The following is a 13,077-nucleotide window of genomic DNA, read 5'->3' on the forward strand; positions in this document are numbered from 1 at the left end:
CGATGTATTTAACGGTGTTGTTGGCTCTGACGAATCGTGTCATGCACCCACTTCATCCTCGCTTTGTGGCTGTCAGATTGAGCTGGGAAAAGCTCATCCATATAAAGTGTCAGGGCAAGCATTGGTGCTCATGGTATCTGTGATGTTCAGAGAAAAAGTCAGATCTGAGTCACATATATGCAAAACGAATCTGATTTGGCCACTTTTGCCTGCAGGCTGAATTTAGCCTGAAAACTTCACAGCAAGTTATTCCATCTGGCAAATTGCTGGAGTAAGAAGGCTGGTTTATATGCAGGGAAGCTAATCAGGCAATTGGGGACGGCTGATCTGGCAGGTAATAGCAAGAACACTGAGGGAACTACAGGGTCTGTGGAGAATGTCAGGTATCTGAAATGACAGGAGAGGTTAATGACCGGAAAATCAAGAAAACAAGCAGAAATGACAGAACAGACGGAGGCGGATGCCTGCCTTTGCTTCTCAGCAGAAGCTTAGCAAGCTTAATTCGAAGCCGCAGACACTCTGTGGCCATAGAAATCTTCATCAAAGGCTGCCATCGTCCTAACACATCAAAGGACCGACCTCTGGCTGGGAAAAGGCAAAGGTTTCTCTTTCTGTGTTTGTGCATCTGTCTGCCTGCTGCCTTCAGAACTCCGGAAAGACATCCTTTATTACGCTTCTTTTATACAGAACCCAACAGACTTGCCAGTGCTGGTTTTCTCCTCTCATACTTCTAGCCAGGATCTGTGAAATGTATGTTCACACATGACAAGACAGTGTTAGCAATGTGTGCTGAGGCTGTATGTTGTGCTGTATGGAAGCGTGTCATGTTTCTGCCCTGGGAAAAATCAGATCCTATGTTGTGTTTCACTCGGATTTCCGATATTTCTTAATACATTTTTTCCCCTGAATGAACCGCTCCAAACTGATTTTCACCATGAACAAACAGCAGACTGAAGAACGTCACCTTCTTGTGATTGGTTCACTTGCTCTGTGCGAAGCTGTATTACATAACGTTGTGTATCCTGTTCACGGCTGGATCCTGGAGTCTTGTAACTTTTTTGCAGACTACATTCAAAATCCGCATGTTGGCGAGGGTCCATCCAAGAGAAGCTCAACATTTGTGACGGTATGCATTTGAAAGGAAGCACGTCACATAGTGTCATCAGTTTTTTTCCATACTCTAGTCCAGTTTATGCACCTCGAGCTGGTTCGATGGCCGAGAAGTGCAAACATGCAAAACACTTTCATTAGGAGAAACGCGCAGCACTTTTAAATGTAAATATAAAAAAACTAATTTGCTAAAACACATGCAGATGAAGAAACATCTTCACCACTTTGAAAACACATGCGCAGGGTTTACTAAAAGTGCTGACGAAACGAAACACTGCAAGTACAACATGCTGAAAATAAAATACATTGCAAGTAGCTCAAAACACAACAGAAACCTCGGGACACTAAAAGTGATGGGATCGTAAAGCGTGTGCACCTGTCGGCCACCGTAGGTTTGCCAAGAAAAAGAAGAAGGTAACAAAGTTAATACTTTTTTTTTAAGAGAGGTTGTTTGACAATATCCGCCGAGGGAATCTGGCCGTTACCAACATTTAAGAAATACAACTGGCAATAAACTCCTGCAAAACAACTTACTAGAAGTCAGTGTGGATTGGGAAAAGCGCAAGCATGGAAGACCAGATCGACTGACCCTGAAGTGCAGTATAAATGAAACCACATCTGCTTGACAGCAGCTTTGCACGGACACGAAACGCAGAAAGGATGTACAAGCTGTAACAGTGCAGTGGGAGATTTCCAGGAAATCCACCAGGTCCCATGGGATGCGACACAAAGCTGCACATGACGATGAGCGTGCAAAAGAGGTCTCAACCTAGTCACCAGAACATGTGCACAAGGAGTGTTATATTACAAGCTTCGAATAGAGAAGAGAAACAAATGACATGCATAAAGCCTCTTTTTTACCAGTGGGGACTCTAATAGGATGAAGACACAGGAACCATTACATTAGAGCATATTTGAATGCTTAATAAGACATAATTGCAGCAGGGAGTCAGAGTTGCCAAATAGTGGACAATGGGGTCTGGTAGGTTGCCTTTTAATCACAAGGCAACCCATCGAAAAATGTGGGAAATACTGTGAAAAATAAGTGCAATAGGGAATTGCACTTCTGTATGTGTGTTCTATCTGTGTGGGAGTCGTTTGAGCAGAATAAGGGGAGTCCGAGGATGGAGCAAGTATACGGAAAGAGCTTGCACTATTGTGTTGCACCAGAGTAAAATTCCTCCCACTTGCTTTTTTTTCTTTCTTACTGTGTCTATAATTCTCTTTCTTGTGCAGGATGTTTTATTCGGACTACACAGTTGTTAATGGCCTATGCGCTTCCTTCTTCGTCCCATGCATTCATTATTTAAAGGAGAAGGGAAGAATTAGCTTGCCATGATAAAAGAAAGAAGTATAGCTATACTGTTTTGGGGGCCATTCATTAGCTTAAGCAATATTATCTGCCTTTGTTCGTATCCTTTCATAAGTTACTCATTGTTAAAAGGGCACATCTAACTTGGCAAAAGCTTAAATGAATAACTGCGTCTTGTTGTGTGTTTATGGGTGTTATTGTGTGTTTCTTGACTTGTGATTGTGATGCGTGATTATATCCTGATCTCTTAATTTCTCACACACACACCCATGCTCACCCACATGCACCTGCCTTGGACCTATTTCAATGCACAAATCAATGGCGCCTTATATTCATCATCGTACATTATTCAGATTTGAATCAGGGACTGTCAGCTGTCCTAAATGTAATAGCTCGGACAAGAATAGCCTTGACAGCACATTGCTGTGATTCAGTGATTTTCTATGACACACTAGCCATCAAATGAAACATCATGTCTCATTTTATGACTGCTTGTACCCTTGAAAAAATGCGATTACCATTGTGACTTCTGCCGTGTTTTCTCTGAAGCTGTGGCCTTCTTATTCAGTCTGCCGGCTGTTTTCTGTGATTGTGTCTTCCTGTGTGTGTGTGTGTGTGTGTGTGTGTGTGTGTGTGTGTGTGTGTGTGTGTGTGTGTGTGTGTGTGTGTGTGTGTGTGTGTGTGTGTGTGTGTGTGTGTGCGTGTGTGCATGTGTCTGTGTAATTGTAGTCTCGCAACACACAACGCTGACTCAGGGATGCTGGTAGAAGTTCCTGAGGACTCCAGCATCCGCAATCATGTTAATCCACGAGAAACCATCGGTTCTTTTTCCTTCACAGGCTTGGGCAACTATTGTTAGATTTCAGGGTTTAGCACAGGAAGGGTTTGGGTTGCTTCTGAAAGGCATTCACTGTATACTTTTATATAATTCATTCAAATTTAAGCAAGGAAAAGGGGCGTAAAAAGTTATTGATGTTATCCCTCATATCTGCTCCACTAGCATGCTTGAAGCAGGTTTTGCCTCAAGCTTCAGGACAAGACAAGATTGTTCTGTGCTGATAATGAAAGGTCTTTTTTTATGATTTGATACACAACTAATCCAGTTTTTAGGTAAAAGACACAGTTCTATTTAAGAAATGGCCATTCATTTTGTCACACTAAGCTGATAGCAACGTCACACGTGGTAAATCAAGGTACTTTCTGATCCTCCAGTTGCAAAGCTAGGTGAACAAATTATTACCCACTCTCATACATTTGCTCATGCATGAACACATTATCTAACAGGAACATGTTGTTCTTTCGGCCATATTATGTTTATTCCCATGAGAACACATAGACAACAGATGACATTCCAGCAATGAAAGATGATCTCTCGCTCATGACAAAAGTATAGTGTAGCAAATGGAATACATTATAAGATGCTGAACTGTCACAGTGGAAATAAATACATTGATCAGACAAGCATCTGTAAGAAGAAAAAGAAAACAATTTAATATTAAATTTGGGAGCGGGAGATTTTAAATCAGGAATTTTTCTTTCAACAAATGATAATTTATTATTAAAACATTATCTGATCATATATATATAATAGAAATCTCATAATTTGCATGCCTAGAAAATACCCTGTATTTCTTACTGTATTAAACGTACTCATCAATGGGACACATAGGGGTTGGTTCATGCATGCAAGCCATGTGTCCTTTTTAGAGAAATCTAAACAAATATTGTAGGCTATGGCCTTTGCAAGAAAAGTGTTTGCCTTATCACAAGGGCAACACTATATCAAGCAAGAGATGCAGGGGCGGTTGGTGGAACAGGGCCAAGTGCAGATTGAGCCAAGTGTGCGTGTGTGTGTGTGTGTGTGTGTGAGTATAAATACTTCAAATCATAAGGTGAGCACGAGAGATGAAGTTCAGAAGAAATAATTACAGAAAAGGCAAATATTGCAGCTGATGAGCCATATGCTAAACTCGTGAGATTAGAAAGAAAACCTGTTCCTATCTTCAGTAGACTCAACTTCCATGTAGCTGAAAAGCATCAAGGTTGGATATCTTTTAATATTTCAAACAAAAACAAAACAAACAAAAGCATACATCATGTATTTCATATTGCTTAAAGAGCATCTGAAATATTCATGTGTTTGTGGTGTGTACAAATCCAGAACAATTGAAACAGCAGTAGAGCATCGATGTTTTTCATATACATATTTCAATCTACATCTGAATGTCATTTTTAACTAGGGGCTGACATGCACCAGCCTAAAGCGGGGGCTAGGTAGGTGGACAGGTCAGTGTGAAGACACCTCATGGGAAATTGTGCTTTACATACCAAGAAAAGGGCTTGGAATTAATGTTTTAGTTGCTGCAGCTGGAAGTGATATTTAATCTTTAACCAGTCAAGATGTTTTGAAAGTCGGTCAGTAACATTACAGCTTTTACCAGCATTTGCCTAGATGTTATTGTTCATTTCAAACCCTTAAATGAGTATAAAATGAGGTACTAGCTGGTTTATTTTAGGTCCACGCTCCCAATATTTTATAAAGACAATCCGACACACTATGATTGGGGATTCATGACAGTACAACCACGAGGAAGGTGTGAAGAAAGAAAGAAAATGTGGATAGTGGTTGCCAGTGCACATTGCCTTTTACAATTTCCTATGTTTTCTTATGCAAATGCTACTAAGAGCCTCATACATTTCTTCCCTGGGTGAATTGGGTAACTGACACAGAATAATAACAACACTGACAGAGAAAGGAAATAATAATATTCCATATTTTAAAAAGTGTCAATAACAAGGTTCCTTTGACACTAAGAAGCGGACTGTCAGACACATTAGCTGAGTTATGAGGCTGATGCTTTGTTCAAATGAAGCTGAATCAACACACTCTAAAATGAGAATAATCGAGTATCCATAATAAGCCCATGGTACTCTGTCATGGCTACCAGTTTCAACTCAAGTTCACATTATACAACTTGAGCTGTTAGAGCAGTAAGTGGTCGTTACGATTATAAAAAGACAATCTGAGCCACCAACCTTTTAAGTGTAGATATAGATACTGCATGTGTGTGTGTCTGTGTATGTACTTACGTGTCTACAAAACCAATCTACACTATAGATTGACACTCTAGTAGAGGAGTATTGCATGAGTCGGGGGCTGGATGTCTTGTATCTCCAAGCATTGCAAAGGAACAAGCTGGCCATTGACTAAATAAAGCATTATATTGTCCTGTCCTCTTGCCCAGTCTCTCTTGGATTTTTTGGCTGATGTGGCCGCCCTGTCACATCACTCAGGCAGTCCATCAGCAAGTGGCAGATCCTCCAAAGCAGCAGCTGAGCCATTAGTCTCTCCTCTGTCACCCCCTGAATCTCTCTCCTCTTTTTCCTCATCCGGGCTGAGTGGGTCCCCTTCGGACATGCTGTCCAGGGTGTCAAAAGTATGCATTTTGGGCTCAGGGCTGAGGAGCGTGAGCTGAGGCAATAGTGGCCCCTCCCGAAGCTTAGCAGCTAGCTCCTTAGCGCTGCAGGTGGGGGTGTTGGTCTCGTAGATTTCGTGGAAGTTGTTGTAGTCTACTTCGTAGAAGCCCTTCTCCAGGGAGAGCACCGGTGTGAAGCGGTAGCCCCAAAGTACCTCTGTGTCCAGGTAGGAACTTCGTGCCTGACATGTCATCCCTGTCACAGGTATGGATAGGTTTAGGTGTCCACATGCACACAAGGACACAATCAGAATGGACAAACAACCAAACAAACAAACACACACACACAGATGAAAAAAGTTGGAAGGAGAAGCAGAAAGAGAGACAGCATCAGTAAAATATTAACGGTTATTCAGTCTCTGTAGACAGAAAAGGCCAAGACCTACACAGTGTTTTCGCTAAACTTACTGATCTAAAAAGAAAGTAAAGAAAGTATGAGCTGTTTGGCTGATAAGGTTTGTGCTAAAATCTCACACAACAGTATAAAAGTGATCTGTGTTTATTTTCTGAAATATTAGCACTTTCTTTAGAAATGGAAAGAGAGGAAGACTTGTTCTCTTGTAATGTTAATGATACTGTACATTTCTTGATATTGCCATCATTCACAAGGGTCTATTTGTAAAAACACCTTGCTTTGTACAGGTGGTACATTTGTTCAATTATTGCAGCAAAAGGTGAAACTTATAATATGAAATGTCCCAGTAAGCCTTTGTTAGCCAGAGCTGGCAACGTAAACGTAATGTAAAAGGTACACCTGAGCTACAGAAAGTTTGCCAAGCAACTTATGGCTTGTTGTACAAAAAACAAACAAAACAATAACTTCAAAGTTAGAACCAAACACATAATTAATCAAACATGAATTAGCCCATTGTTACTACAGTATGAATCTTCCGATTAGTGGTAACCAGAGGCACTCTCATTAGCATTAGCGGTAGGGCACTAGGTTTTTGGGGGATTCAACATTGCCATATTAAGATGCAAATTGAATTTTTAAAAAACATTTGTACACTGCCGTTCATGGCTTAAACAAATGCCTGCCTTAATTGTAAAAAAAGAAGAAGAAAGGTGATGAACAAACGGAGACAGCCTACATGTGCGACATGAAACTAGCATCTAGTCCACACTCACACTTATTAACTACTAAACGTTTAGCTTCCCAAATTAATTATTTTGAAATTTTTACTTAAATACAAATCTGTTGAGTCACTATCACATGAGGTAAGACCATTTTCAGTGAGCCTTTTTCCCATTAATCCATAAAGACACCTTAAACTATTGCTTGGGTGCCGCCAACGTGAATGAAACGAGGATCTCTACGATTTTGTAACCATTCTGCTTTGGCGAGACCACCCCTGTGTGTTGTTGGCTTTGGCTACACAGTTATGAAGTTAATCAGGAACTGGCATGCTTAAAAAGGGTGAGAAAGACAGGTTTTGGGTGGTGGATCACTTTAACTCTAAACATCTGACTCACCATAGGTAACTCACCCAGCTGCTTAGTTACATAATGCTCTGTCTATTTCTAAATGCATTGCATCACAAATAATTTCAAACTTTAATGGGCTCTAAAATAGATGTACTGTAAGTAAGAAGCCAAATTGATTTGGTGTCCTATGTCACGGTGAGAGGAGGGGCTTTTGCACCTTTTCTTCAGCTTTCCCCTGTGGAAATGAGTGGCCTAGTTTCCACATTTAACTTGTGAAATGTTTGTTATTTCTGTCACTGGATCATCAAAGACAATATAGCGTCTTTCATATGAGATATATTTTCTATAGTGTTTATTAAGGATGTTGGCACATTGTTTGATGTCTTGGTTTGAACCCTTCTACTTTGTGAAGCTCTTTTAGTATAATGTCCTATTAGCATTCAAAAGCACGCATTTTTATCATGTTTATCAAGGTTTAATCCACATTCCAATAGTCCAAGTGCTATTGACTTCAGACTCCAAGATGTTAAATGAACAGGGTTACTGAAAGTCATCACATTCATGGCTTCAGTATGTTGCTAATGCACGGGAATAAGGTTGATTTAATGTTGAACCACATTTAGATAATTTTCTAAGGGATTAGATCATTCACTACAAAAACAAAGAAGTACAATCCCACATCTTCCAATATGAAACACACATACATTTGTCAGATACAGCTCTTAGGAATACTAGTTCCGATTATCCATATTTGAAGACAATCTTTTCATTTTTCACACCCAAAGGTTCCAACTATTGTAATGTGTAATGTGTCCCGCTTTCCTGTCCTGCTCTTGGTGCCAGATCAGCGAATTACGTTTTTCCTCCTGCATCTTTTCTAAAAAATACCTGTTTTGGTGTTTTTAACATTCAATTGAAAAGAGTGTGCTGCAGGGTGCTTCAAGAATTGACGGTTGGAATACGAGCAGTAGCCATTGTACTAAAATGGGTTAAGCCCCTGGCCCTGTCACACTGTCCCGAAATTGACACCCGATGGACACACGAATATGGAATTGTGAATTTCGCACGAAGCTGGCCCCGAACCACACACGAAGGCAACATTTACATTACATTTAAGACATACAACTACAATGAAAGTACCAAAAACAATTATGTTACAGTACTATGATACTGTACTGATATCTTCAGACTTTGTTCTTTACTTTATTCGTCTTTATATGTAGAAAATATTATGTTTTCTCCGTAATGTTGTTTCCATAACAACAACAACTTCCTGTCAACTGTCCTTCAAAATAATATATTATATCCTTTTTAGTTTCACAGAACACAAATTGGGTTATTTACATAATATGTTTACATGATTTTTTTGTGCAATAAAACAACCCGATGGACACACGATAAAGGAAATGTTCAAATTCGGCTGTGATCGTAGCAACATCGGGCCATTCGTGAGGGCCATCGTATTGTAACGGACTGGTTATAATGTTGATGTGTTTGTTGTTCAGAGTTTGTTTGCATTTTACAGAGTGTCAGTGAATGTGCCACTGTTTTGATGGACGGTTCTTGTGACCTGTAGCTGTGGGTTTGGGTGGGAGAGTGTTGTCTGGTTGGTTGGGGCTGGAAGAGGGAGGTTCCTGGGGAGAGGGACGCGGGAAGCTAGGAGAGAGCTAGCGGGAGACGTGACGGAGTGTGAGAATACGACAGGGTTAGTAGATTGTTTTGGTGTGGTTATGGCCAACAGTAACCTGTGATCTGTGCAATAAACTCCCGGATAAAGGACAAACTAAGCCTCCTTGTGTTCCTGTAGCGAGACGCTACATTTGGTGTCAGAAGTAAAAGTTCAACTCGGATTAACGGCAGCTAACTAGCGGCGTGCTACAGTGATTGCTGCCATACAGCCTGCAGTTTCCATCTCGGTGAGAACATGTCGCTGTCGGACTACTCTGAAATTAAACGGGAGGAGGAAGCTGACCAGCGGCAACACTTCGGCGCTGCTGAGGGTCGGGCAACGGACAGCCACAGAGAGCGGGTGAGAGAAATGACCATGAGAATGGCCGCTGAGGCTGGCTTCGACTGCTCTGGCTACTCCCCCGATAGATACGCCACACGCGGGAAAACAGAGACAAAGAGGGCAGGCACGAGTCAACACACTGAGCAGCACAGAGAAGCCCTCCCCTCATCTATGAAAACCCCCAGGTATGATGGCAAAGCTAACTGGGAAGCATTCCAGGCACAATTTGAATTGATAGCCAAGGCTGGCAGGTGGTCTGCTGAAGAAAAGGCCCTCCAGCTTGCAATGTGCCTTACGGCCCATCCACACTACAGTGTCGACAGCTTCAATCTGCCCATTCACTTTGAATGGGGTGACGTCACGTTGCCTCGCTTTTTCGCCGAACTCAATTGTCGGTAGCATAGTGGTCCGTCTCCGCCGTCTCCGGCGTCAGCAGTTGAACATTCCGGAGACGCCGGAGTAGCCAGCGCCAGCCAATCAAATCCCGTTTCTGAAAATCTGAAAGCTCAAGCCCTAGCCAATCAAACCGCGTCTAAGCTGGGAGAGATATCCCACCGTTCATTTCTATATTTCAAAAAAAGATGGAGGAGAAACTAAATTATCGCCGTAGCAAAGCACCCGGTTTTGTATGACCAGACCCTCTTCACCTACCGGGATACAAACCGGAAGAACCAGTCATGGAGGGAGGTAGGGCTGTGCATCTTCACTGGTCTCACGATTCGATTCGATTACGATTATCCTGTCAACGATTCCATTCGGTTCGATATCCCGGTGCATCACGATTCATACCAATGCGTTGCATCCTCAATTTTCTATATTACTGCACATGGCTTATTTTTCATCAATGCATACATGCAGTAAATACATATGAACTCTCTTTTTATTATTTAGAAAGTGCTTCAGAAATCAATAACATAAATGTCTTGACATTAATCTATAAACCAAAATTAATGAATTGTATAGGTCTAGCCTCCGTGTGTGAAGTTGTTCCATCCTCAAAAACAAAAAGCTAATGCTTCTGCAGTCTAGCTGCAGCTTCTAGCCACGGTCTTCTGTTAAGAAAGGACACTGAATGTCCTGAATGTGGCATCACACACAGGACTTGAGTCTGAACACAGCAGACAACAGCATATACAAACAAAAATACTGCATGTGGGTGCACACTTACATTCTCTGTTTTACTGTTACATAAATCCCATGAATGTATGAGATTAAATTAGCTTCATTATATCTCAGTGATTAAGTGAATAATAAAGTTTCTATCGGGTCACTATCAGCATGTCACTCATTATTTTCAGGGAGGGGGCGGGGCTTGGAGGAACGGAGAGGAGACGGTGATCGCGGAAGCTTTTTTCCTCCTGCCTTCACAAACTTTACACTCGTATATATCGTCTGAAAATTGATAGAGGACATTCATACTTTGCAATCCAAGACTTAATTAAATCCACCAAAAACCTGACATGATTGTAACGCGATTATTTTTGAAAAACATAAATCCCTGTCTGTGTCTCTGAGCCGCAGCGACACGGAGTGATTCGGATTGGGTCCTTCTGCTGTTGGTTCTGGACTGGTGTTCTTGTGTTGGTGGATAAAGCAGACTGCTCGGTGTTCGGTGTTGCTGTGCCGCTGTCACGTTTGTTCCCTGATCTCTGCGCCACCGACCGATTTCATATTAAAGTGACAGAAAAAACGTTATAGTAAAGCCGCGGCCGGAAAATCAGGAAGCAACGTTACTACTCTATAACCGATTATCTTCCGTCACTGCATCGAGACCGAATCGTCCACGTCCGCATCGCAATGCATCGTAGAAACGATTATTTTCAACACCCCTAGAGGGAGGTGGCAGAAACAGTGGGTGAAACTGGTAGGTTTTCGCCTGTTTGGGGAGTTTATATATATATATATATATATTGCTCGCATAAAATCCCCGGGGTTTTTTACTTTGTATGTCGGGGGTGGGAGATTCATGTGATTGGTTGTTGGTCGCGTTGCTCGAATAAAATCCCCAAGCTTCAGACACGCCCAGCTCCAAGCTTTTTTTGAAGCTGTAGTGTGGACGCTCCGTTACTGGGGATGCTTTAACCAGCCTGCTGCTACTTAAAGACCCCGTGAAGTGTGCGCCTGTGCATGATCTGTTATGCTAATACATATAGTAATGACCAAAATTGTCCATTGAAACCCATATCAAAAGATGTTGGAATAGCAACTAATTTGATGAGTTTTGAATTTGCTGCCGTGAGATCCGCAGTTGACCTCCGCCTTCGTGGGCGTGGCTTGCGAGCTACTGCGTGACGTCACAAGATGGTCGCTTCCGAAGTGTTTACATTCATCACAGTGTATTGTTTCTCTGTTTCAAAGTCGAATTTATCAAAGTTTTTGAGCGAGTATTTTACTGGAAAGTGTGTCGGAGTCGACTGGAAGTGATTGCCAATCGAGAAAACCTGACAATGGAGGCGACAGTGAAGAAAAAGGGAGGAAAAACACACGGGAAGCGATGCATTGCCGCTGGCTGTAGTAATGTCAAGTCTGCCGAAGTGGCGATGTTTCTGTTCCCAAAAGATGAAGGTGAGTCTGGCTGGTGTCATTGTTTCGTAGATTCGTTGATTGTTCATGACAAATAAAGGCCACTGGTCGATTCGAGAGAGAGAGAAAGAGAGACTGAGAGAGTTACAGGGTTGTTGTTAGCATCTAGTGCTAGCTCGGAGCTAACGGAGATTAGCTGTTTCAAGAGGGAGAGTCCTCTCCTGTTGGACTGAGAGAGATAATGTCAGCTCAGGGAGGTAAAGGACTCTGAGTGATTAGATTGTAAACTGTAGCCTAAGTTATCTCAGTTGGTTTGGTCATCTATGTAAACAAATATTTCCATCTATGTTAGTTGTATAAAATAGGTTAAGAAATCCTTCCAATGTTTTTTGATTATTTAAATATATGTTTGATATGAGTGTTGAGAGCTGTATCCATAAATCTCTTAATGTTGCCCTCAAAGTGCACCAGATTGATGCCTTTAACTTCAATTTAAAGAAAAACATCTTCCCGGGTGAGGGTGTGAGGTCATCACAAATAAAACAGGTTCACATGGATAGGATACTAGATAAGTGTGCACACTCATTATGTACATTACACATTTTTCTTGGATTTGTTAACACTATAGTCCCTAATATATTTGTAGAAAGGCAGGAAATGGAATTAAATCGAGAAAAACTGTCAAAATCAATCATTTCTCTCACACTTGTATCACTTTCCAAAGTCTCCGCCATGTTTACAATCACAACTGGGCCCATCTTGTGACGTCACCGCCGCTATCGTCTGCAACTTCCGGTAGGCTCAGACGGCCGTTATTATTAAAAAATATTTTTTAATTTTTCATAATTAATTAATCAATAATTAAAATTATTTTAGCCATGAACAGGCACAATGATATGTAAGGAATGAAACTGCCATTTCATTTTGGCGCAAAAAAATGCACTTCACTGGCACTTTAACCCTGATGATAGGAGTGACTATGATGCATTGGTGGGAGCTTTAAAGAGGCGCTTTGGACTATGCTCTACAGCTAGCCTGCTCCGCTCTGAACTGTGTAGCCGCAAGCGTCGGCCTGGGGAGCCGCTGAGGGACCTCGCCAATGACAATGAGGGGCTGGTTCACCGCACCTATGCTCAGATGCCTCCTGTTATCCAGAGTGAGTTAGCCCGGGACTACTTCCTCCAGGGCCTACTACCAGCCGACCTGCGTACACAGACTTT

The 13,077-nt window shown here is 41.7% G+C and overlaps 1 protein-coding gene across 1 annotated transcript in view; it reads right to left on the bottom strand.

Annotated features, from left to right (window-relative positions):
• Positions 1–3,610: 3,610 nt before the first annotated feature.
• The window catches only part of kcnj5 (potassium inwardly rectifying channel subfamily J member 5), a 44,560-nt gene continuing 35,093 nt past the window's right edge, over positions 3,611–13,077 (bottom strand). Inside the window, exon 4 of the mRNA XM_034098194.1 lies at positions 3,611–6,094. Within this exon, the coding sequence (XP_033954085.1) occupies positions 5,709–6,094 (386 nt within the window). The 3' untranslated portion in view covers positions 3,611–5,708. The remainder of the gene's footprint in view (positions 6,095–13,077) is intronic.

This window comes from Pseudochaenichthys georgianus, chromosome 13, assembly GCF_902827115.2.
Source record: "Pseudochaenichthys georgianus chromosome 13, fPseGeo1.2, whole genome shotgun sequence".
Classification (NCBI taxonomy): Eukaryota; Metazoa; Chordata; class Actinopteri; order Perciformes; family Channichthyidae; genus Pseudochaenichthys; species Pseudochaenichthys georgianus.